At 38.0% G+C, this 26,521-nt stretch overlaps 2 protein-coding genes across 10 annotated transcripts; both read right to left on the reverse strand.

The window, feature by feature from the left end:
- Nucleotides 1-257: 257 nt before the first annotated feature.
- LOC113644206 (E3 ubiquitin-protein ligase TRIM11-like) lies at nt 258-2,585 on the reverse strand. Its single transcript, XM_027148845.2, has 6 exons — nt 2,012-2,585; nt 1,841-1,936; nt 1,533-1,766; nt 1,382-1,437; nt 1,185-1,297; nt 258-1,072 (listed from the first exon to the last, which is right to left on the reverse strand). Exons 1-6 carry the CDS (start codon nt 2,456-2,458, stop codon nt 564-566), a joined length of 1,455 nt encoding a protein of 484 aa, XP_027004646.2. The 5' UTR covers nt 2,459-2,585; the 3' UTR covers nt 258-563.
- Nucleotides 2,586-4,121: 1,536 nt separating this feature from the next.
- Nucleotides 4,122-25,158, reverse strand: LOC113644404 (histone-lysine N-methyltransferase ASH1L). 9 transcript variants are annotated; one of them, XM_047811351.1, is made up of 18 exons: nt 24,443-24,609; nt 24,298-24,366; nt 24,138-24,194; nt 21,284-21,956; nt 17,103-20,619; nt 11,842-12,544; nt 10,793-10,887; nt 10,507-10,580; nt 10,368-10,410; nt 10,007-10,073; nt 9,548-9,641; nt 9,385-9,437; nt 8,868-9,083; nt 8,534-8,646; nt 8,180-8,234; nt 7,967-8,081; nt 6,415-6,691; nt 4,122-6,016 (listed from the first exon to the last, which is right to left on the reverse strand). In XM_047811351.1, exons 4-17 carry the CDS (start codon nt 21,821-21,823, stop codon nt 6,584-6,586), a joined length of 5,793 nt encoding a protein of 1,930 aa, XP_047667307.1. In that variant the 5' UTR covers nt 21,824-21,956; nt 24,138-24,194; nt 24,298-24,366; nt 24,443-24,609; the 3' UTR covers nt 4,122-6,016; nt 6,415-6,583. The 9 variants fall into 9 exon arrangements, with proteins under 9 accessions (XP_047667307.1, XP_047667308.1, XP_027005026.2 ...); XM_047811352.1 differs by lacking the exons at nt 24,138-24,194; nt 24,298-24,366; nt 24,443-24,609 and adding an exon at nt 25,010-25,158; XM_027149225.2 differs by lacking the exons at nt 24,138-24,194; nt 24,298-24,366 and having other exon boundaries at nt 8,534-8,650; nt 8,905-9,083.
- Between the last annotated feature and the right edge of the window lie 1,363 nt (nt 25,159-26,521).

Here is a 26,521-nt window from a genome sequence, read left to right on the forward strand (position 1 = left end):
TTATTTACTTTAAGAACAATATGTTAAACAATGAAAAATACAACAAGTAACATCAATAAACATTTTAAATTAAGAATCACACATATGTAATGAAGGAAAAAAAATGAAAATGTGTGCTGTGAAGGAATGACAGGTTGAAGTGAAATGGCCTGATGTAAAGCAATTGCTTAATGTTTTGGAACATTCATGAATCTAAGACTGTTTTAAGAATTCATTTCCATAAAGAAGCAAAATTGTCTAACAAAATAATAAAGCTGCATAATCTTGTTTGAGTTATATGAATCTCATGAAAGGAAATCCTAACGGAAATAACAAGGAAAATAAAAGGAAATGCATTTGATTGTTTTTTGCAGTGAATGTATTCATTAGTCAACTATATTCGTTTTTACACAGAATGTCCTTGTGAAGATTTTAGTAGAAACACGCTTGTATTAAAATGCATTAGTGCATGAATATAAACTTTTTTTATTGTCAGAAAATGAACTGCACCCTTAACCAAGAAGATTTAAACCCTACATTTATTTCAAATATTCAAACTTGCATAATTAGGTATGATCTTGGTCTTAATACCAACATATAGTGAGTGGATCGATGTTCTTCCCATCTAAGTAAAGCCCAGGGGAGAGACATAGAGTATGGGGTTGTGGTTTTGACAAGACTCTAGTTTCAATGAGAATCATTTTGTCAGCATTATAGAATGATATCAGATTTTTCTCACAGTCCAGGTAAACCCCTATCTTCCTAAACTGTGTTGTAAGATCTATTGTGCTTTTGTCCGTGTCGTGGGTCTGTTGTATGTGGTAGCCAGTATCTGAGTTGAAGCAAAGCACTGTGTCATTGACAACATTACCCGATTCACAGCTACAAACTCCAACACCCCAGTCCAATTTCTTCCCCACATCCAACTCCCAGTAGTGTTGCCCTGTGTTAAATAATGATGCTGTTTTTAGCCATAGTGAGTTGGGTTTGTTTTTCTGGATCTTTGTAACCTTCTTTGGCTGAATACAGAGTCCACTGGGAGAGATGCTGATGCTTTGATCGCCTCTGTCTTCCACAGTGGGGTGATGAGGCACTTGATAGGAAACAAATAGAAGTGGCTATGATAACTAACTTGTAAGTGCAGGTATTTTGCATTTTAAAAGGCATGCATTGCATGTAGACAGTCAGCATGACTATCCTCTCACCTAGCTGGATGAATCTCAACATCTCTTTCCACACAAAGAACTGCAGGTAATTCTCATAGGGACCAAGAAACAGGTTGTCAGGCACAACACTAAGATCCTCCAGGGCCAGATGCCTAGAAATCAGTTCATGATACATTTCTAAAACATGATAAATTCAACATGCTTTTATCTATACAATGTTTCTTTAAGATACTCACGTTGAACTGCTTGTGAATACTTCCCGAACTGTAAAGCGTCCGGTCTCATTCCACCACTGTAGAAATGCATGCCATGATTATTCACATTTATTCTCTTTAACTCCTACCTTCTTTCTACTTAAGCTTTATTAAGTAATTATTCACTACTAACCTGTAGGAACCGGTTAGGTTGATTCATCTCTAAAGCTGACCTCATCATTCCTTGTTTTTCTGCTCTATCTGACAACATTTCTTCCATTGTAAACATGTTTATACCCATTATGTTCAAGATTTGATTTTCCTCTTCCTCTAGCTTTTTCTTCACCTCCTTCTCTTTGGCATCCAGGAACTGGTGCAGCTTTATAAACTGGTTAGAGATCTGGTTTGTTAATGAATTGGATTTCCCCTAAGAGAACAAAATAGCGTTTTCAGTCTCGGTAAAGCAGAACATATCTATATGAAGTGTGATATGTCACTTACCATTGTTTTCAGAATCTCTTCAGCTTGCTCATTAATCAAATCGACCAGTATGTTTTCTTCGCTGAGCAAATTTTCCAGAGTTTCTGTTACCTTTTTCTAAAGGAATTTATCAGATATTAACACTTAAATGGGAAGCATCAATGGACATTTGATCAGAATTAAAGACTTTACCTTCTTGTCATAGAATGCAGCATCCAAAGTATTGAAACTATGTCCCCGATGTGTCTTTTCCTCTTTGCAGATAACACAGATTAGTTTCTGATCCGTCACACAGAAAAGCTTGAGCTTTTCATTGTGGGCTGAACAGTATTCTGTGAAGCCTCGGTTGATGGTCGCGGTCCGTTTGGAAGCAGACGTCACCCTGTCTACCAAGGCTTGGTGTTCCCTCAGATGGTCTTTGGCCGCATTCACCAAGTTTGTTAAAACTCGATTTACTCTAATATCATTCTGACCAAAAGGTCTACGGCATTCTGGACATCTGGTGTCAGCAGCATTTCTAGTCATGTATTCGTTAATACATGCTCTACAGTAGAAGTGCTCACATGGAAGACACACTGGTTCTTTTAAATCATTCAAACACACAGGACAGCGGATGTGATGAGACAAACCCGAAGCCATTGCTGAGCTGACACTTTGATTGCTCAATCTCGATCACTTTGTAGTCCCGAGCTTTAAATGAAGTTAGCACTTCTGCTGCAAGTCTTGACACAGCTTTCCTCTCAGCCGCTAAAATAACTAAAAGTGAAAGCAATAGAACCTTTCATAAACATCTATACACTGGGTTACTGGAAAATCCTGTCAAGGAACTTCCTTCATTCCTTTTATTTTCTAATAAGGCCAGAGAGCACTTTTCAGAATACTGCAAAGTGTGTGAGGAATGTTTTTTATTTCTATTTATTTTTTATTTCTATATAAACATAATACAGGCACAGATATATAGCTGGGATTTATGCTGCATTTCTCCAAATTATAATCTAAAAAAAAAAGCTTTTGCCTGTTACAGTTTACTAATATACATTTTGTTATTCTGTTAACTTTTTTTTTTTTGCTATATTATTTCTGGATTTTATTATACCATCCTCTAGTAAGTTTGGTATGTGCAGGGATTAGTCTCTATCAAAAAAGACAGGCAAAACAATTCCACAGAATTTGTGCTGCTGGTTGATACATTTTAACATTGCTTGTGTTGGGTTAAAGAATAACCTTCTCCATACACACAAAACATTATATATATATATATATATATATATATATATATATATATATATATATATATATATATATATATATATATATATATATATATATATATGTACAGAATATTATTGTTATTATATTAAAGAGTCCTTCGGTGGTGACTCATAAAATAGCAATAAAGAGTACTTCATGGATCTGCTAGTGTCTTGTTTTTCTTTATGGAAAATAGACAGAACAGGGTTTGGGCCTCTCGTGTTTCACAGAGAAAAGCCTGGCTATTTGCCATTTAAAAATCTAATATAACACTAAGGAGGCTTCTAGCAGGACAGTGAGGTGTGAAGGTCACAGATTGAATGTCTCACCTTCTGGTGTTGTGCATTTCATTGCAGTCATGTACACATATTAGACCTTATACATTTACTGTTGTAAAGACTGTTGCCTAAGTTGACAGCAGGGTAAACCTGTACTTTGCATAAGCAAGCATGGGGAATTTAGATGGAATGAGGAACCAGTGCATAAGGGACAAATGTTGTTACCTTGTACTGATGAGCTCAAATTGACTGGGCGATGGAAAATACAAATAATTTCTTTAATTAACATTTATGTTCTATGCAATATACAATAATTATGGCACTTAATTGACATTCCCAGCACTCATAATTCACATCCTTTAAGCAGCAATGAGTCACAGTTCTCAAACTGGAGCAACAGCAGTCCATGCCCATGTTTACGCATCAGAGCTTCTATTATTCAAACTCCTAAAATGAACAATGACATAACAGTTTCCTCCTCTGGGACAGCAGTGAAATACACTGTCATTTCCAGGCTGTCTGTTTGCTGCATTTCTATCATTTTCAGAATTCCAAGAGGCCCGACTGGTACCTTGATTTTATCTGCACTTTGTCAAAAGACAAAATGTAATCTTCTGCATTTTTTTGGTAGCCTGCAAGTACTTCAACATGACAGAAAAGTCTGCTTAGCAGTCGCCCTGCATTCAAGATCACTGTGGTGAGGACTGGGTTGAAGCTTCACAATGACCGTGGTAGTAAGGTGCGTAGATTCAGTCAGAGACACACAGGACACATGAAATAAATGAGGCATTTATTAAGAACAAACACAAGCCTAAACAGTTTAAAAAAAATTCCTCCTGAGCGGCTACTACACCACAGGGCAGGGGGTAGGGAACCTAATACTCTTGAGCCATGTACTGTACAGTATGTGTGGTGGCCTGGAAAAAACTTTGTTAAGTGTATTCTGGACATTTTCTTTACAATAACATGGCAAACCACAGAAGAAAATTATATTTAACAATGCCATTCTAGGTGTGAGCATTTTGACTAACAGTAGCTGATAACAAACCGAAATGTTCATATTTATGTCCATTTACTGATGGGACATAGCAAATAAATAACTTGATCTTAGCATGACATTCACTGTGTGTACTTAACTTTGCAAAAAGATTACCACAAAACTGTGGATTCTTAGCGTCAAGTAACAACCGGTTACCACTGTTTTTTCCGTTACTAGTTTGTTTAGATACTCTACACAGTTTTGAGTTGGGAGTCACAATGGGCCACATGTACAGGAACCAAATTTCATGTCATGTCTTGCTTCTGGTCTGGTTTATTACACAGAATTGGACCCTAATAGTTACTGTTTTAAGTTTTTGAGGATAGCTTTACATCACTGGTACACTCTAAGTCATGCTTCTAAATGACAGCATACAAAAAAAAAAAAATGACTGGAAGCCTTCAAAACTATGTAAGCATTTGTACATTTGAGAAGAATCTTCATTTACTTGTGGAAACTGAAGAGCTGTTCATTATTTCTCTCTCACTCCCCTTTAAGCTCCTCTCCTCTTTTACAACTCAACTACTATTCCATTTTCAAATATTTTATGGATGTCACATGGATGTTGCCTACATTTTTTTAAAGCTTCATTTTAATGGGAAAGGTTTGACTTAATTTTTTAACCAAGAAGGGATGGAAAAAGCTAAAATGGAAGTAAAATACCTGAATGAATTTGCATCTGGTGAGAACTCTGGGTCTGCAACGTGTCTCTTTTTAGTAAATGCTTCACTGCAAATATCAAATGTAAAGACACATTTCGAGAAGCAATGATTTTGACACAGCATGGAAAAAAGCCTACGCCAAGCCCTGATGGAAACTGGAAACCAGCCAGCAATAAATGCTAGCATGGACGAACAAAGCTGGGAATAGAAATTCTTTTGCTTTGGCAGTAGTGTTGAGACTGTACAAAAAAGGGAAATGTTTTCTTAGGAGTGAATAAGAAACTGTATGCTTATTGTTGGACTGTATGCTTCTATGTTTGTATTTGGCTCTTAGGGTGAAAGGGGTCCTAACTCCTACAAAAGCATTCTTTATTTCTGCCTACTAAAGAATTAAACCTCATTTGAGATGGATGTTATTAAAAAAAATGCTTAAACATCACCTCTCAGGCTGGTGTTTGAAGTTAAGAGGGCAGCATAAAAGGAGTTTAAAAAATAGTTTAGAGACAATGAAACAAAAACAAAAAGTAGCTTATTGCTTTCCAATTATTGCTTATTACTAGGCACATTTCACATTAAATTATATCACTGGTACTATGCAGTCATTGGCAAGGCAAATGATGTATAAACAAATGTAAAAGAAAAACACATTATAAATAATAAACTTACAGTTATATACAATTTTTTAAAATAGATTTAGTACGATTGTTTATGTCCTTGGCCAAAGTTGAACAAAGTTCAACAGCATTTCCCATTCCCACAACTTCATGCACCCCATGCTTTTTTTGTGATTTTATTCTGAACAAGGCAACTGACAAAATATAAAAGTGGAAGAAAAATGGAATGAAGAAGTGTCTTTTTTTAAGCTCAGCAGTCTTTTTCTCCTCTGTGAAATGTCCACCCTTTTTGAATAAATATGGATCTCTGAGTCTTAATCTTTTTCTCAGCAAGCATCCCATCCAGCAGGGCTCTGTTCATAAAAGAGAAAAGAGAGCTACAATCACACAATGTACCAATAAACGCTAATAAAATACTCACACACACTGCCATCACTGTGCATACTACTGAAAATGAAGATGAGTATGAAGGACTTAAAGAAAAGCTTGAGTAATGGTTCTACTGTGAGCCTCTATTAACAGAGGGGAATAAAGGTCTCTGATCCATGAAGTGTCCTTTGTACTGTTGTATGGTTTGCACCACAGTAGATTGCTTCATGCTTCGTATATTGCACTAAATATCCTACCCAAGTACATGCAAACCTTGACAAAATTTTCCCTTACACATGCAGCAGACATAATTTGTATCTCTCATAAAAGGTGAAATAACTGTATTATACCGTGTAGATTTCTTTAAATATGTGGCTCTTACCTGTTTAACGCTCAATGCCTGTGTAAGCGCACCACACAACAGGTCTTTGATATTAAAGGGCATCGCCTGCCTGTTCTGGAAGGCCCATCATGCCTGTGTGTTACCATGGTCACAACCACAACCACAATATGCCCTGGAAGGTAGGTGTGTGGGCGTGGCTACTTATCCCTTACAGGAAGTTGCTGATGTGAGCTGAAGCTTCCTGGTGAGCTCTGTGGTATAAGCCCCTCAGCTGACTCACATCACGCCCGACTGCAGATTCAGAGCCGTAGTATTTCTGATAATACAAGATAAGATCGATCACCATCTACATTCTTGAATTCATACATGCTTTACAAACCCCTGCTATGACAGTTAGTCTATACATTATACAATGATTGGTTTAGAGCAGTGTAGCATCTGATACCAGCAAAATATAGCAAGAACGTAGCATTCAGGTGCTGGGTCTGTCATATACAGGTTGTATGTGGTGGGTTGTGACAATCTGGTCATACCTGGGTTGATTTTAGGCCTTGCAAAAGTTGCTTCATCAATTCTTTATTTCACACTCTGCTATGGAGTCATTTATTATTTTCATTGAATTTAATGCTGTTTTACATGATCTGTGTTCTCTCAATGTACTTTATATTCAGTATGTTATATGTTATATAATAATCTATATTAATGCCTGATACAACAGACACAAAACAAAACGACTCAGAAAACATGAAGCAAGGACTTCTGAAAAGTCTTATCTCAGAAACTGTACAAAGGCTCAATGGGTCACCAGGATACATCTCAAATATTACAAACTATAGCAAAGGAAATGAATGAGTATTAGAATTCCCACAGAGGGTATAACTTTATGTATCCGTAGTCATTATACTCTTCTAATGTAGCACAGTGAGTTTTCTGCCCTTGAGAAAAAGTCAGCAAGTCAACTGGCCAATATTTTGGCTCTGAGGTGTAGTTTGTGCTTGTTCCATCCCACAAAAAATATTAATTGTATATGGCTGGCATCTCTATTTACCTCAGTGCCCATGTACACTGTATGTATAAATGTATGAATGTAAAGAGGCTGCTCGTAAGCAGGCAAACAGTTAAGTAGGACATTAATAACACACAATCTGATAAGATAGGTAGGTAGGTAGGTAGGTAGGTAGGTAGGTAGGTAGGTAGATAGATAGATAGATAGATAGATAGATAGATAGATAGATAGATAGATAGATAGATAGATAGATAGATAGATAGATAGAGAGATAGATCTATCAGTAGCTATCTATACATTTTCCATAGTATGCTGGAATATCATAACATCCCATATATAGTCCTAATGCTGCAATATATTTCTTCTAAAAGCTGTCACAAAAGCCTGAGTGGGAGAGAAAAAGAGAGAGAGAAAGAGAGAGAGAGAGAGAGAGAGAGAGAGAGAGAGAGAGAGAGAGAGAGAGAGAGAGAGAGCACCCACATCACATGCAGCCCTGAAAGTGTCAGTGAGTGCTTAGGACACTAAAATAGCACATTTCTGCATAGAGGATAAATGCAGGAGGACAAAAGCGCAGGACACACTGACCTCTGCACAGTGGAACACAGTCAGCATGTCCGAGTGGAAGGCCGCCAGGCTCTCATAGCATCCTGACTGGAGCTGCTTTTGTACCACGCTGAGGTCCACCAGAGCAGAATCAGACCTAAAGCACACACACAAATGTTGTCATGCCATAAAAGGTCCAAAATGCTCCATCTAGTGGTATGTGATAATGCAGTGCTTTTTTGAAGATAAACTTACCTTTTCCTTGAGCACAGGTTCAGCAGAGGATCACTAAGGGTTTGTCCAGATGATCCTGAGTGACAGACATACAGACAGACATAGAGGAACACAGTCAAAGAGAGCCAGGGACAGACAGAGATGGAAATAGAGACAAAGAGACAGAGAGAATGAGAGATAATTACAGTGACAGAGTCAAACAGAGATAGAGATGGAAAGAGAGAGAGAGAGAAGGTGAGATTACAGAGAGACAGATAGAAGTAGAGAAAAGAGAGAGAGAGGCAAAAGCAAAACAAAAATAAAAATTAGTGACATATTTGCTTTTATTTTCTTTCTACCACCATAATGATCCAAAGTCTTAACTAATAAACGTACCCTTGCAAGTAACAATCCTGTCCCAGATTTCTTGAAGTGTGTGTGAGAGATTTCTGCTTTGGAATGTTATATGCTCCCCTTCTTCTGCACACGAACTCCGATCAATCGGGCACCTGTCTGCGACATGTAGAACGACACACACATTTTGAAAAAAATATATATTTCCTAAATATGCACCACTAAAACAGACTGAACATGCAAATCTTCCATTCTGAATGGAAAAAAAACGTTCACACTGAAACAGACAAAAACTGAAGAGAATAATTTTCCTGGAAAGTGCTTTACGGTATTATGAATATGATGCAAGCTAAATAAATAGCAAATACATACACACATGCACATGTCGCCAACAACTACACACACTCCTAGACCTGACTTGATGGTTGGATCCTCTCCAAGGCTTCTACCCTCACTCTGTTGACCATTTGCTTTGTCCTCATCTTTTTCTTTCTCTTGCTCTCTTGCGCCCTCTCTCAGAAGAAACGCCTGTCTCGCCTTCATCTTCTCATAATTTCTCACCAGGAAGACACCATGTTTCATTACAAAACTCCTGAAATGACAATACAGAGAAAGAGAGAGAGAGAGAGGGAGAGAGAGAGAGAGAGAGAGAGAGAGAGAGAGAGAGAGAGAGAGAAAGAGAGAGAGAGAGAGAGAGAGAGAAAGAGTGAGAGACAGTTTTTACTGTTTACATAAAACATTATCCAAATGCATCTATTAATTTATTACTCTCATTCTTTCATTTCGTTGCTTTTATTTTAATAAGACCATTTGTGCCTATACATTATATTTGTAACCTTTATGTACTATGAAGACAATAAATCTAAATCTGTATAAACATATTTTTCCGGTACCTCTCCTCACTAGATAAGGTTGTGGGGAAGTTCTCATTGTCACTGGTTTCCTCCTGTAAATGAAAAAAAACAACAACAATGACTAAAAATCTTCAGACTGCCCAATTCTGACACTGGATATACAGTCATTCACCAGTACGCTGTGTACAGTGTGATGTGTGACCTGTTGTTTGAGGTGATGATGGCACTGATGGTGTTCCTCGTACACATGTGTGTGATTGTCCATATCACAGGACTGAGTCTCGTCATCACTGAGCCTAAAAATCATGCATGGTTTCAGATTATGTAGTAGTAAAAAAAAATAGTAGAAGTGTATCCAATAAAAGCAATGACTTAAACTACCACCCAGTCAATTTCTCCTTAAATGTAGTCACAGATGAAAGCAAAGTATCAACAATATCTGGCACAGTCAGTGTGTTGCTCTGTGGGAATGTATTGCAGGCCCTGTTCCAGTCAAAAGAAAAGCAAGGCCCTGCTGACTTCCTCCGCTCCCTTCATTCAGGAATGAAAAAACAGCCCTGTTTTTGTGTGCAGCACTGCTTGTTTTTTTTTTTTCAACAAGATGTTTCCTAATACCTGTGGATAAGGAGGACCTTATGTGAAAGTGTATGTTTGTTCTTACATCGTGTTGAAGCAATCGTCAGAACAGGATTGAGGTGCGCTGCTGTTTGGGGGATTACAGGAACTGTCTGTAGTCAGAGAAAGAGTCATTAATGCAAAAAATATATATATATATTCATAAAGCCTACTACTCTAAAATGTCATAGGGTAAAATAAATATATACACACATTAGAAGTAATAAGGCAGCCATAATGACAGATAACATAACTGTCGTGTTAAAGTCAGAAGTACAAGAACAACAGCGTCTTTGTCCTCAGAGTTTTTTTTTTATTTACTCAGAGTTATTTTAGACATCGTACACACACACACACACACACACACACACACACTCACACACACACACACACACACACACACTTACTTGATGGCGATGCCTGTGGTAGAGTTACAGGTTTTTCAAATAGCTGAAGAAGGGGGAAAACATACACATCATGAACGCTGTAGGGTCATTTTCCTGGAAATGTTTTTTTCTTCTTTTCTTAAACAGAAATTAAAAGCACCTTGTTGCGTGCATACTGCCAGTGGATGTCATAGGGCAACTGAAAGTTGATGCGTTTCACTCTTAGGTACTTTCCTGTCACAGATACACACATACAGGAGCAGATTAAGGTTCTACACATGTAATAAATGTGGCAAAAACAAAGGCATTCAACTGCTTCCCTATCATTTTATTTTTATCTGAAAGACATTCTTCCCTTAATCGTACACTATTTCTACAAAGGCAATGATTTGTGGTTCTGTATGATCCTGATACCGCACTAACTGAAAGCACAAACTGAAACTCACCCACGTGCAGCGGTGCAGGAAAGAGGCCATATTCATGCTCCTCTGGATTGTACTCTAGACCCTCTAAGTTTAGCTGATGAGGTTGATCAGGAATGCTGACAAAGCCAGAAACCAATAAACACAAAAACTAATAAACATCTTAATGATTATAAACTTAACCAAATTTCTCTGTTAAATTAGATAAAGTTAGATACACTGGAAATGTTACTTAACCCCACAAACACCCAGCTGAATAATTCAAACTAGTAGAATATTTCATACTGGCTACTAAATAATATTCTTTAAGCTAAATTGCTGTGTACAGCAAAGAGAGACTAAAATGTTAAATCCTATATGTTTGTCAATGGACACTTTATTATGAACACCTGTGCACGTCTATGCAATCATCCATCGCAATGCCTAAAATCAAGCAAATGCAGGTCAGAGGTTTCAGTTATTGTTCACATCAAACATTAGAATAGAGAAATATGTGATATCTGGGATTTTGACAGTAGCACGGTTTCTTTGGTGCCAGAAAAGCTGGTTTGAATACTTTCAGAAAATTTTTAATGAATCAGTTCACGAGAGCTTCTAGAGATTTCACAGATCAATGCCAACAACACACACCTTGTACTGGAATAGTACAGGGAATGCCTTGTTGCCTTGTTGATGAAAAGAGGCCAGAGGTACAGCTAACGGAACCACTCTACAATTATGAGAGGAACAGCATCTCAGAACACACCACATGTCAAACATTGAGGTGCATGGACTACAAAAGCAAAAGACCACATTGGTTACCACTTGTGTCAGCCATGAATAGGAAGGTGAGGCTAAAGTGAACTCACTGAAAATGAACAATTAAGGTTGTATAAAGTTGACTTATATCCAGCCTAATAAAAAAAATGGTTATTTTGACCTGTACAGTATCCGCATGGTTCTACGCATTGCACTGATGACATGATGCCTTGTTTGGATAATTGCATGAATGAGCAGGTGTACAGGTGTTCCTAATAAAGTGGCTGGTGTGTGTACATGAGGTGTAGTGATGTGTCTGAGGTGTGGGAACTTACTCTTCGGTTTTATAAACGTCTGAATAAAGCCCTGCCCATAAATACTTTTTATTGGGTAGTGATGCAGTGACCTGCTCTGGTTCACTGTCTTCAACCTGGCTGGGTGATGGATCAATAGGCTCTGAGCACATATGGCAAAGAGTGGAAGAATGTTCAGTCTCATCTTTTTCTTCATTCTGATTCTGTTCTCCATCTCCCACACTTTCATCTTGTTTTCTTTTCTTCCCACTTCTCTGCTCTCCCTGAATGACAAGCTCAATAATTTCCAACACTGTGTCACTGTTATCTTTGTCGTCTTCTCCTGCCTTTTCTATAGACAAAGATGAGGCTAGCTCAGGACAAGAAAGCGAAGATGGAGAAGATGGAGAAGAGGGTTTAGGAGTTTTCCTTGGTCGTCCTGGTCCTCTTCTCTTTACTCCATTGCCATCTGTAAACTCAAGTCCCTCAGAATTATGATGTTTTGATGCCTTGAAATGTTGTACTTTAGCACTTGAAGTTGAAGGAGTGTTTCTGTCTTCTGGGTGTGACTGCTCATCCCTTAAAAAAGATGAGGTTTGTCTAGCATAGTTAGATTTATTCTTAATCAAAGGCCTCCTTTTGGTTTTAAACCCTGTTGGGCCCCTTGGCATCTTTTCTGGTTCTCTGGATAATGAAGGATCACTGCACTGGTGCTTTTTAGGGAAACCACCAGCCTGGTTGATACCTGTAAATTGGGTAGAAAAAAATAGCTCTGTTAAATTCAGTGCTCATCTCTAAATATCAACTATGCCACCTTTCTGTCCACCATCTACTCTCACCTTCCGACTTTTATTCATTCAGTGTATATCAAGTGCATCACAAAAACAGCTGCAAAAACTCCCACACAGCATATATCATATTTCACCCTTAGGTCTCCTAATTTCCAAAACATACCCCTTTATAAAATATGTCTTTCCCACAGCTACTAGAAATCTAAACTGCCCTGTTTACGCTTTCCAATTATGACTATGTTACACCACCACATCTCTCTTAAGCTTGACACAATAATATAAAACTATAATGGGTTTGATGTCTTTAATGGTCACAGTCCTACTGTAATTTTTCATCCTTTTTATTGGTTATTTTTTAAAATGATGTCTATTTTGTGCTGTAATGTTTATCAGATAATCCTTGACTTGCACACTTAGAGCTGGACTGAAACCAAATTCCACCAAAATGGTTGCCTGGCAATAAAGATTCTTGAGCTCTTGATCTAAAATCAGTTCAAACACATGATGCTTTTACATGCTTATTTATACGTGCTTTCATAAATGCAGATTATATTACCAAATTTAACACAGATTTATATTATACATAGAGTTCAGTTCTTAGGTCACTGAGCTCTGATTGACATACTATACTTTTTAGAACCATAAGCTTGTGGTTTAATATAGTGAACTTATTCTGACAAGTCTGTTTTGTTTTGGGTAGTTGTCCTAGACTTTGGACAAAAAATTGAACCATTAAACCAAGCTGCATGTTTATACATAGAACATTGACAAAGTGAACTTGGTGCTGAAAAATTCTAATTAAAAAAATAAAGAGGTTTTAATGCTAATCACCAACAATGTCCATTTTGAATAGTAACCTGAGTTATGCTTTTAACATGCAAACCAGCATTTAATGCACTAGAGTTAGCTGTTATGCTACAGAACAGATACAACTATAATCAATTTCACAGAGCTGTACTCAAGAGCATTCCACAGCAAGCCCTGTTTGTCCAGGACGAGGATTTTGAAATCACGATGGAGTCTACTCTGAAACACACCATCAAATACCTCTTTTTACAGCACAAAACCATTACACATCAGGGAATATAGTGGGGAGTAATGTTATATTTCAGTTCTGTTTAAGAGCATTCCAAGAAGACAAAAAGGCAAACTTCTGAAAGGAAAAAAATAAAGGCAGACAGACAGATAACGTGAGAATGTGAAGGAAAACAACCTGGGTATGGTTCTGTAATATGACTTGTGGGTTTTTTTTTGTACATCTATGGATGAGCTATTCCTAGGCTGGATAAGAGCCAGACCAAGATCACTTTAAATCTACCTCTGTCCCATCAACATGTAAGCGTAAATACATCAAAGGCCAAGTTATATTTTTAGACTGAACAAACAAGTTTGCTGCAGGAGAACAAAAGTCAAGGAACAAGGGACGAGATAAAGAGAAAGAGGTCTGACCAAAGATGTCAGGGTGGGGAAGTGCTCAGGAGGCACATATGAAGCTAGTTAGAAGATGTATCCTCGCCAAATATACTCTTTGGCTTTCACAAAAACAGCTCTCTCTTCCTTCGCTCTTCCCTCTCAGCCATTTGTAAAAGTTCACTTGGAGATTTCCCCCCACCCACATAACCACATTTCCTTACCACTGCTGAATGCCTGTACTTTTCTCTTTCTACCTTTCCAAGTCAAACAGAATGGTGTATATTGGCCACTGGCAGACAGGAGCTCTATAGCAGGAGTCTAAATGGACATTCCTTGGCAGGCAGATAACAGCATAAGCACATAATTCATAATGATGAATTGTATAGCACAGCTCCCAGTGCTTCAGAGGGACTTGTTACATCTCTGTCGGCCTAAGTATGAATGTGAGAATGGTTGTGTGCATGAATAGAACTGACTGCAAATAACCTTAAGCACATTCCTGTCCAATAAAATGCATTCCATGTAGCTGATATGTAACTCAATACTTGTGTTTTAACATTTGATCAAATTATCAGTTATGTTCATTAAAAGCTCTTTCTACATGAAATGAACTCACAGTACCATCCCAGAGTAACACAAGATCACTAACAAAACCAAACCAAGTATACTGCCAACAGATCTAAATTAAATAAAAACAGTCAAATTTAGAATTAATGGGGCAGATTTTAGGGAAATATATGAGGTATTTTCCTGTTTCCCTAGAGTATGTACTCATAAAATCCCTTTGACCCTTCCCCATCTAGTGCATATGCAGTCCTTGGTTGAATGCTGCTAATTCCACAAGACTCTAGAGTGTCCCAGTTCTCATTTTAGGCTTATAAAAGTGCTCATAAGTGCCCTCTATTTGCATGTAATTTGCCCCTAGGCAAAGACCACATCCAAGTCTCTTAGCCCAAACTATCTGCAATCACAAATCACAGACATTGAATTTGTTAAGACAGAGAACAACATGGTAGATACAGTCTATCAACGCTTGTGATTTTCAAATACAGTATTGTTCATCATTACAGTCATTAAGCAGCATTAATGTAATAAATCAAGCATGAGTATTTACCTAAAGTACATATTTCCAGCACATTTTCTTGAGATACTGCATGCAAATTTATGCTCTTATGCAATCATGCAATTGAGCTACAAAACTGGATCATGTATTTCTGAAACAACTGTAAACTTCTCGAGCAGGACACATGAGCAATCCTTTCTACCTCTGCCATGGTTGTCTTGGACATAGTTGAATCTTTCAACAAAACAATGGATCCAAACACATCAAATTCAACAGAGAAACCTTTGTAAAAAAAAATTAACAAATCAATCCTGTGCACAAACCTACAGTAAGCATATGAAGGAGAAAATGTGCTACATCGCAAATCTACCTATAAATCTTCATGCTTTTAAGACAGTAGTGGCAGAGTCTAAGTTGCATTATTCCCTCCAGGGAAGGCTTCATAAAATATTAATTCTGAAACCAGTGTTTTGAGAATAAAAACATTCATATATTCATACAGGGGAAATGTATTTAAATGAATCTATACTGTTACATTTTGAACTCAATAAGGATCTTTTTTTTATTGAATGGCTTTCAGAAAGCCATGGTGGTGCTTGTCCTGAGTATTCCATAAAATAAAATTGAGTCACCTACAGTAACTCGCTCTTGAAGGACAGGCTATATAAAAACTCCCACCATTCCTTCACCTTCTTTCTCACTTTTCTCACACCTATATTTCCCATCAAATGCATACTAATACATCTCAACTACGTCTGTATAATGAGTTGTCATTTTATTAAGAAAAGTCAGCACATAGATCACTTTTAGGTGTGCAATTACTCATTGTAAACTTTAAGTTCTCATGCACAATTCCACAGCTCCCATTTATCCCATCCATAATAGGACCACAACTGTGCAGAGTCAAGTGGTTGGCCATTTTCTCCATTGCAGTGACCACAGTGTTACCTCTGTGTCATTACACTGTGGAAATAAGTATATCCAAATATCCAGCAGTCCAGTGGTCAGACAGTGACACTGATGAAGTGCAAGGGTAAGTGAAATTAACATAGACATGAAAAAATGGTGTGTCTAATATAATATCCATAGTGTACATATCCAAAGGGAACACTTTTCTGCCACTAGTACAACTACTGTTGTGAGAATGGTCTATTCTCCAAATAACTGACACCAAGAGTCATATGGTTGTCCATTAGATGGGGACAGATATATGCATGCATGTACAACAGAGGTGTATAATAAAACCTGGCAACTCTGCATTTCCACTCACAAATACCCAGAGGATGCCACAATGCTACTGCACCACCCTGTGTTTTCAAATGTATTCCACACATGCTGAGTTTTGTTACTTGCCATATGTTTAACCAAACAACAAAAAGCTCAACAGAACTTCCATTTCATTGGTGTCTTATAGTGACTTAATTAAAAAGCTAATAGCAGTACGATAGGATTCGCAACAAATAAAAATGTACTGGGAAAACTTTTCCAATATTAAGGTCTTTCTCAAAGGGGAAATTCAAAACTAAATACAAGGTGCTGTGGGCAGACAGCTTGCTTTATAGAAGTGCTACAAAAAGCAGGAATTCGCAACAATCCAGCACCTGCACTTCACATGCATTTACACAGCACTATCACCGCAAAATAATTCAGACAAGAACAAAAGTATTGCATGCTGCAGTCAGCAGGTCCTCATAGAGTTAACAATAAAACGAGTGCCAGGACACCACATATCGTAGCATATCTGTAGTTTATATAAACACGTAAGCGCTTACACATCTGAAAGCACTTTGCCTGCCAACTAGAATCTGTAGTAGTAAGTACACAGACAGGAAAAAAGCAGTCTGTGCTCTCATTTCTTATGCCACCAGTTAAACAGTGGGTGGTAAATGAGCGGAAAGACACCCAAATATAATACAAGCTGCTCTGATTTAACTGCACAATTCTATAAACAATGTCTAATAAACACAAAAACAAAAATATACATTTAAGCCATAAAATCAAATAATAATAACAAACATATTAGTACACATTCTTACCTGCAGTTCTCATATCTCCAGAAGACAATGCTTGTACAGATGTCTTAGCTTGTTCCCTTAGAACACTGGAGACCCCAGTAAGTCCTTCACTCCTTTTTGACTTTGTCAACCTTTTCTGACTTGGTGTACCATTAATGAGTGTGGGTTGTTTTAAGAAAGATTGAGTTCTCCTATGTAGCTGCTGAGCTGATGTTGAGTTCCCCTCAGTCTCTGGACCTTTCAAGGTATTCTCATGGCCAACTGAATTGTTTTCAAGTGTTTCAAAGGGGTGGTTAAGGCTTCTGCTGCCAATACCCCATGGTGGCTGATGCTCTGACCTTCTTACTTCTCCTCCCTGCCCCAGGTTTGATGTATTCAACCGTGTAAAAGGAAAGGTTTTGTCTTTCTGTTGGATTGGTGAGAAAATTGGGGAAAGGGAGGGGGAAGGGGAGTTAAATGAGCAGTTTCCGGAAATTTCATTGGCTTTTGTGTGTTTATTAAGCCATTCTTCATTTCCATGCTGTCTTTCGGTCATGCTATGTTTATCACGCCTTCCTTTGCCTTTCTCTTTCTGCCTCTGCCTTTGCCCGCTTTCTGTATTGAAACAGTCACAGGAGGAGTGCGGGGTCATCCTAGGATATGTCCCATGTGCGCTCTGTCCCCAAATTGCAGAGTCCTGCCTTGGGAACTTGGTCCTCTTCTTATGGAACTTAGATGGGCTTATAATAGGGTTCTTAGAGAAGTGGTGTAGATATGATGGTGGGAAAGGGAGTGGATATAATGTACTGGATGGGTATCCTCGACAGAGTCCAAAACCAAGAGAGGCAGTTGTCACTGGTACTTTGTAGGATGGATGGATATATCCACCACCTGGGTATGGGTAACCAAGTTTGTGCATCACAGGTAAATGTGTAACAATCTGTTCGCTTGGCTCGGAGACACAACCATGTTTCCTTCTCATATTTGCCATTCTGACATAATGAAGGGGTTCACAGGACAGGGCTGAATGTGGCGAATAGTACCCACTGAGGTTAATCTGAAACATGGCTTGGGGGTGAACTTTTTCTTGTAGGCACTGAAGATCATAGGACTGACATTTGCCCTTTACAGTCTTTCTTCCAATTATGTTACCATCATCACCAAGTTTTGGTCGGGTGATGCGCTGCACAATACGAATCTTGCTCAGTCTGACAACCAGGTCGTCAATATCTGCAAGGAAGTCTGGGTCTTGGTGTTTGGCCTTGAGATGCATATACTTCTTCTTGCATTTATATTTATGTCTTCTAAGCTTTTCTCGACTAAGGCAGTGATGGCCCTTTCTATGGCATTTAAATTTATGTGCCTCTTGGTCTGTGAATGTTAAAGAGGGATTGGAATCTTGTGGTCTACCAGAGCCTAATGGCAAATGAGCAGAAAAAAGGCGTTCTGGAGGTAAGGCGCAAAGAGCCCTCTGTCTACCATGAAAGGAATTACTCCCAGGAACACCAGACGTGAATACAGGGCCTGTGGCTGGTGCTGAACAAAATCCCATGCCTTCATCCAACCTGTTATTTCTCTTGCTCCTGTCTGATGTGGTGTTATCATTAATTCCTTCCCCACTATCACACATCAGTGTTAGTTCACCGTGAGCCTGAGAATTTTCACTCAGTTGTTTAAAGGAAGTTGCTTTGATTTTAGGGGCATTAAAACTGATCTGTGAACATCTCCCAGACGACGAAGATGAGGCAATATTTTTAAGTGTGTTATGGGAGCCTGATAAAGAAATATTTTGGGAATCTAATGATGGCACAAAAGTAGACATGGGGGTAAAGTGTGGGTTGTCTGATAACATCTGTGGAGATTTCTGGAAGGAAATGTTGGAGGTTGTCTGACATTTTGGTTTGCGGCCTCTCCTCTTTCCCATGTAGATTGTTCCTCTTTTGCTGACGTTAATTTGAGAACCAAGTTTGCCTCCAAAAGAAGATACAAGGGATGATAAGGAGTGTGTTGCGGTAGAATCTGGACTGCAGGCATCTCTTTCTGTGCCTTGGTGAGAAATATCTCGAGAGTCGCATTGCTTCTGTCCCAACAGAATCTGTGTGAGCATTTGATCTTTCCTTTTCACTTTCATCTTATTGATCTTTCCAATGATTGTCTTCATTATTACTCTCTTGCTTTTCTTGCACTTTTGAATGTTTCTTGCTTTGTCTTTGGAAGTTGTATGAAGGTCTCCAGAGCACTGTTTCTTAGAGCTTAATTTTGACTGAGTTTCCTGTGCTTGGATAGAAAACGACTGTTTTGGGCGCCCACGTTTTCTTTCCATAGGCCTTGTCTGCACTATATCAAGTTCCTGCTCTAGGTCTTCTGCATTTTCATCACTTGGAGGATTAATAGCAGACACTTGAGGAATGTTTGTCTCAAACTGTAACCCTGGTTTGTTTGATTTTGGTCTACCCCTTTTTCTAAATGGTGGATTATTGAGAGATGAAATTTCTGAATTGAGATTTTTTGAGTTTTGAGCAAATTTTGATTTGGGAAGTTCACAATAAGGTGAGGACAATGATTCTGAAAAACTACAGAATGGAGTTTCATTTTGTGAACCACTGTCTAGTAGCTTACTAGCAACAGGGCTATGATTAATCTCATTAACAATCTTATTGCTGCGAAGGCTTCTGACCTGTCGCTTCTTTGACAGTTTTTTTTCTTGCTTGCTGATAGTTGTTAAGTTATCCATCAGATGTGTTACTGGGTCAGTAGATATTTGAGGATTTAATGTAGAACTGACAGAATTGTTAGTGTCAGACAAACAGTCTACTTCAATTTGGTCTTGATTTGTACAAAGCTTAACTTGCTTTCCATGCTCGTCATTAGCTGATCCGTTTGTGTTGCCATAATTTTTGTGCACAGGAACAGGATTTTTGGGGGATTTTATGGTTATTTCTGGAGTGCAGTTTAGGTCTTTATTTTCATTCTGTCCTTTACTTCCTCTGCTATTCTCTGACAGATCTGATGTGGTGTCTGTGCACTTACTGGTGGATGGGGAATCAGTTACTTGGAAAGAGTTGGGGTGTTCTAACAGGTCATTTGTACAAGGACTGGAGCCATTTTGGTGCTTACTTTTATCGTTAGTTATTATTCTGACATCAGCATGGTTGTGATCATCCACACAGCCCTCACCCTTTTTTGCATTCAAATGCAAACTTGAAGGTGTTTCTGAATGACTTTCATTGTATTTTGAGGCATTTTTTTGAAAACAGGATGTTAACTTGGATGGCACAGCATGTAAACTGGTTTCACTTGGATTTCCATAACTGGAGTTTGGACTGGCTTGACCTTTCTGTTTCATGTCCTCATCTAGAACATTAATGCACTCATGTGGGCTGGACTCCCTTTGATAGGTGGAATTTGAATCAGGAGGATTTTTAGAGGAGTATGTCTGCTTTATGTTAGAATTAAGCGTTATCTTGTGAGAAATTGACAGTTTGTTGGATGACTGTGGGGTTTCCTGTAGTGTTATATCTGACTTTAAATCTGTCTTCTTAGTTTGTTTTGGGAGAACCTGTCAAGATAGATGATGCATGATAAGTACAGGATCACTATAAATACTCTAGTGTATATCTCAAATCCAAGTTTCCATTCTTTTATTTTTTTCTTGTTTTCTTTATAAATCCCTCAAATGACTACTTGTTCAGTAAAATATATAGATAGAGAACAAAAAAAAATACACATGGACATAGGACAGGAGAAATGTATACGATGGAGAAAAACTATAAAGCAATTAAAATGAAAAGATAAAGAGACATCAAGATTGAGAGTATTAACTAATCAAACACCGATAAACAAAATGACAAAATGTGAAATGGAAGGTGGGGAGAGAAAGAGAGTTCACAGACAGTGAAAAAATGACAGTGTCAAGTTACAACAGGCTGAGAAAGTAGGTGAGGCAAAAATAGATTAACTGTTAGTCAAATGTTATAACACCTCTGTAGCATTGATTATTGGGAATGAATTCACATTTTCAAATAACTATCAATATCATACTTTTCATGCAGATGTTATGCTCATGAGAAAACATTTCATGTCATTTTTTATGCTGATGTTCAGTGCATAATATTTCCTGCTGCACTCTGAAGGGCATATTGTTTTTATTCTGACCTTTAGTAGATTATTTCAGACCTTAATAAAACAAGCATAATGTCCAGCATAAAATTACTGGCTCCTACCTTTTTGGCTGCCCTTGTAGTAGAGGAGTCTGAAGCAGGAGATATGATACTTGAAGGTATGAGAGAGGACAGAGAAAGTGCTGATGAATCAGTATTTGTCATAGCTGAATTGTCTTTTGTTTCCAATGAGTCAGTGTTACATTTCTTCTGGACAGGATGACATAATTGACTGAGGCGTTTAGTTTTAGCACTTATACCATCTCTTCGTTTGCAGACACTTTGCCCCACAGGTTCAGGCCTCTGAAACACTCGAACCGAAGGTCGACATATGAAGTTTTCAAGGCTCTTTGGGGGTTTCTTGGTTCGTTTTGCACCAGGTCTGATCTTCCCTTTCATATTACCTTCTGAATGATCAACCTCTTTAACTGCTAAATCCTGCAGTTGTTTATCTTTGCCATCAGTTCCATCAGAGAAGAAATCCAGTTCTTCTGTGTTGGTCTTTCTCATTTTTTTTCTACCTTCTGTACCCTCTGTCCCCTCAAACTCTCTTACTCTCTCTGGTACTGGTGTAGGTAAATCATTTTTCCTTTTTTTATCCATTTGGAAGTTCAGTATAGATACAAATTGGCAGGGGAATGCAGAGCTATTAAATTTAAATGATGACAGATCCACGTATGAAAATAAATTGTAAAATCTCAGAATCGTTGCTGTCTTCTCTCATTATATTCTTGGCCTATAAAAATAGAGAAGTAAAGAAATCAGTATTATTAATTTTTTACTATGGCCATAATAGTAGATGATTAGCATTGCATATTAAATCTAATAAACCAACATTCCTGTTAACGGGCTACTGCTAAAATCTATTTCCTAGAAAAGTCAGTTGAAACTATTTTGTGAGCTCTCCAAAAGGCAGGTGCTTTACTGCACTGTGTGAGCTAATTTCTAAGAACAATCTTGAATGATGACCTCAGTGCATTAACTTCCACAGGGGAATCATAAAATCCACAGCTCAGCCTATTGCCTGAGGGAAAGAACGCATTAATACAACCCAGGACATGCAATCTAAAGCTGCGTTAGAGGTGTTGAACGACAAACTTGACACTGTACGTTTCAAATCACTTTGAGGTATAGTCAGTGAATAACATCAATACCGCATGGATTTAAATAAATAAAACAACACCTGATTAATAGCTGAAGTGTCATGGACCTCCCCATGGCAAAAGTAAAGCATTATATCAATTCAATGCAGAAAACATTCAAAGGTGTTTGATTTACAGAGTATATCAGTGTATACTCCATTTAGAATTTGCTGCCAGAAAAATAATCCCGAAGGAATGATAAAAAGAAAAATGGCCTGAGGAAAGCAGAGACAGCACAGAGAAGAGTGAGCTGGTTTGTGTACATACATACTGTACACTAGAGCTATTAGAAGCCCAGTACAAGAACAAAGTAAAAAGGGGTATTTTAAAGTCTTTTTTCACACTCTAGATTAAAACGTTTTTAAAGTTTACCACAATCATTCATCATTTGTCTACCACCTTTCTATGAAGGTTTTGCCACAGACTTTCTAACCCATCTGAGTCCTACTACCTCCCCTCCCTCTTTATCCATTTTATTACTTTCCATAATAGCAAAAACAGTTCATGTCTTTTTACACTGCAAACTGAAACCTAATAATGATGAACTGACTCTTCGAAAAAACCCTCAACTTTTTACAGGGGTTAAGAATTTTATTTGGAAAAAATGCACATTTTTATTTTAGACAAATCAAAATCATAACTAATATTAATTTCAAGACCAAAATCCACTGATTTAACAAGTCGAACGAGGCTCCTATTTGACTAAAAAAAAAAAAAAAACCCTGCAGCCAGATTAGATTTCTTCAGATAAAAAGAATTGCTTTAACAGTAGTAACGCTGACATCTTTGCTAAGGTTTTTTTGTCAAGTATATAAATGACCTCAGGCATACTTCAAGTAATTTTACTCCACCATGTTTCTTTCCCCTCCCTTTTTCCTCACAAGTAATTCTCTCTTCTATTTTGAACTCTTGTATTCTGAAGCTTTCACTTAACAAGTGATTCCCTCTCCTCCGATCTTGTCCTCTTTATCTCACTTTCACACTTTCTCTCTTCAGGTCTATTTCAGTAGTTCTCATTTGCATGAATGCTACACTCATGTCCTTCTCTTGTCAAGTGCAACCAGTTTTTGACGAGATACTACATTTGAGATATTACCTCAGTAGCAGTACCATAAAAAGCGAGGTTTTCGGACCTTGAAATAGTTTCTCAGAACACATACTTTGACAGAAATTTATCTGTTTATATCAGTGATATATTAGACATCATTTTTGGCAGAGTGACTCAGTCGTGCAGCACGGTGGTGAAAGCTAAAATGATTGAACCTTTTGAAATAGCATTCTGTATGTAAGAATAGCAACATGGATAAGGTGATAGACTCGTTTGCTTCTTCTCAGTGAATTGAGTTCTCCATGAACTGCTCCTGAAAAGAGACCGAGATTGCCATCGACTCATCTAAGGAACTTAAAACCACCAACCGACTGCCGTTTCTGCACTATTTCTCTGACCTAGATATAAGCTGGTGTTCCGAAAATAGAATAAACTAGAACACAACACGACGAGGAAGAAGGGCCAGAGAAACGCGGGGTAAAGAATTAGCAACAACGTTACAATGGCGTTTCCGCCACATCAGTGGAGAACACGCAGTGTATGTACTTGTGCAGGAGACTCGTAGACTCGGCTTATTATATTATATAATACGCACAGTTGTTCGCGATAGTCAATAAATAAGCGACACTGATAATAGACTATAACGGTGCTGCCTTTAGCATTAGGTCATGCAGAGGGAGATTGCAAAATATTACGCTTGGGAGTCTTCAAAATATATTTAAGTTACCTAGACGGGCGCGGATGGGACGCCTCTGATTATTCAGCTTCCAGGAGATATTCTGTCCTAATGTAAAAAAAAACAAAAAAAAAACTCGTACATAGGAAATTAAAAAGCCAAACTAATTTCCTGCCGGAATAATAAAAGTAAGTGTGGTGTAATGGTTTACCATGGCCTAAATATGTACAGTGAAATTGCGGAGCAGTTACAGCGCAGCACCCACTCTCCGAAACGAGGTCTAAAAAAGTCGGAGGAGGCGATTCAGAAAACAATCATTTCTAAGTCTAAGGTTATAAAAACGGAGCTGGACTTACCCAGGCCACGAGAGAAGAGAGATATTTTCTTCTAGCGTGTCCTCCAGCAAATTTTTCGAGTGCGCGCACTGAGCCGAGACGCTAAACGCAGGGATGTTGCGTGAGCTTTACGTGCACTGATGGAGCCGTGAAGATGAACATTGTGCAACTGCGTACGACACTCAAGTTCCCCCTTCTCCTGCCTTCGCCCCGTCCCTCCCCTCCTACCCCCTCCTCTTACCCCCTCCCCTCCTCTTCTCTCCTCTCCCGCCCGCTAATCCGTCTCTTGCGCAGTTGTTTTACATCAAAAGCACAGTCGTACATTGTGTACCCACATATCCACCACTACTAGGTAATCGCTTAAGCGTCCAGTGAAGCGCTGTACGCAAAGCTACCTATTAAATAGAAGATAAAGAGCACTGCTTAAGTGTCCATGAGTGGTGGAGGTGACAGAAAAACAAACTCGTTAAAATGTACCAGTAATGGACCTGAAACTGATGGATTTTAGGACAAAACAAAACAAAAACAAAACAAAAACCAGTCAACACCAAGCACTTATTCAAATTGTTTAACACTTGAATTCTATACCTTTTATAAATGACAGACAGACTTTAATGCGTCCATGTTCCACCAAGTTGGACCGCATGGATGCTCAAGCCCAAAAGATTATTTAAAAAAAAAAAATCACCATGGCTGCTTGATTCCTGCTTCGTTTACTTTAACGTGGTGTCATCCAAAATAAGTGCACTACTGTAAGTCACCAGAGGTGGCATTCGATCCTGAGTTTGTAGCCAACACACCCACTTAAAATCTGCCATAACTTTATAAGGACGGATGAGACGTGCTATAATAAATCCAAGTAAGAAAAGAGAAAACATGGAAAGAAACCACGTACACAGTAATAGTGGATAGTGTAAGAAACCAGTTATTAAAGTACATTTGTTAATCGCTAAGTTGGTAAATTAAATTAGCTTAAATTAAGGTACATTAGTAATATGTATAATCTTTATATATCATGTATAATCTTCTTTAAATTGCTCTCAGTGTGTGTGTGTGTGTGTGTGTGTGTGTGTGTGTGTGTGTGTGTGTGTGTGTGTGTGTGTGTGTGTGTGTGTGTGTGTGTGTGTGTGATCCACGCAACCCTGTGTAGGATATGTGGTATGGAACATTGGATGAATGGATGGATGGATGAATGGATATCATCACTGTCATCTTATTGATTGTGGTAGTCAGATCATTACCTCAGCAAACAACTCTTTAATGAACTCAGCAATTACATTTTACCAAATCAAATGTAAGCTTCAGATAACTCTTTTGTAACAACATCAGCTCTTTTGCAAACCCATTATTTCAAAATGAGCCTATCTATAAATTAGCTTACTAACTATAGCTTTTCAAATTAGCACACCCTTATTAGCTCTCTAGTAAACTAATGAACTACTTGATTAGCTCACTAATATTGGATAAGCAGATAGTTTAGTAATGAATGCATCAATTAACTTATTATCATAATTTATAAATACGAATTAATTAATCAGATTATAAATGGGTTAACCATTTAGATAGTTGGTTAACTAATTAGCACATGATTATTATCCATTTAGTTTACAACCTCATTAGTGAGCCGCTTTTATCATATTGATTAGCGCTATTCTGTAAAGGCCTATACATTGCCTGTAAAAAGACCCCCAAAGTATATGCTTGACTGAAGACAAAACCACTTTAACAGAGTCATGAAATTGCAGCTTGCCACATATTGCCAATATGAAGACTTTTGATACTGAGCTGGAATCAATGTATTTGCAGCTCCCTTAGTGAATCTGGCTAAGCTTTAGACAGGTGTTTGCATATATAAGGTATAAGCATGAAACTACAGATATGGAAAAATATCTGATTTACTTTTGAGCATTTTGAGAGCATGACCTAAAAAGTCCTAAAAACACAATGAAAGCCTAGTGGTTATTGTATTGGGCTGCCAATCGGAAGGTTGTGAGTTTGAATCCCACATCCACCAAGCTGCCAGTGCTGGGCCCCTGAGCAAGGCCCTTAACCTTCAGTTGTATAAAATTAGATTATTTGTGATTTGTATCCAGTAATATT

Source organism: Tachysurus fulvidraco, chromosome 3 (genome assembly GCF_022655615.1).
Source record: "Tachysurus fulvidraco isolate hzauxx_2018 chromosome 3, HZAU_PFXX_2.0, whole genome shotgun sequence".
NCBI classification, from domain to species: domain Eukaryota; kingdom Metazoa; phylum Chordata; class Actinopteri; order Siluriformes; family Bagridae; genus Tachysurus; species Tachysurus fulvidraco.

Bases quoted from the DNA above. Each gene is read 5' to 3' on its own strand.
- LOC113644206 (XM_027148845.2), bottom strand. From the start codon at position 2,458: ATGGCTTCGGGTTTGTCTCATCACATCCGCTGTCCTGTGTGTTTGAAT. The intron at 1,767-1,840 runs GTAAGTGACATA...TTGTTCTCTTAG, and splicing joins AAGAGATTCTGAAAACAATG to GGGAAATCCAATTCATTAAC. The intron at 1,438-1,532 runs GTTAGTAGTGAA...GCATTTCTACAG, and splicing joins AACCTAACCGGTTCCTACAG to TGGTGGAATGAGACCGGACG.
- LOC113644404 (XM_047811352.1), bottom strand. From the start codon at position 21,823: ATGGATAAAAAAAGGAAAAATGATTTACCTACACCAGTACCAGAGAGA. The intron at 20,620-21,283 runs GTAGGAGCCAGT...CTATCTTGACAG, and splicing joins CTACAAGGGCAGCCAAAAAG to GTTCTCCCAAAACAAACTAA. The intron at 9,084-9,384 runs GTACCGGAAAAA...TTGTCATTTCAG, and splicing joins ACCTTATCTAGTGAGGAGAG to GAGTTTTGTAATGAAACATG.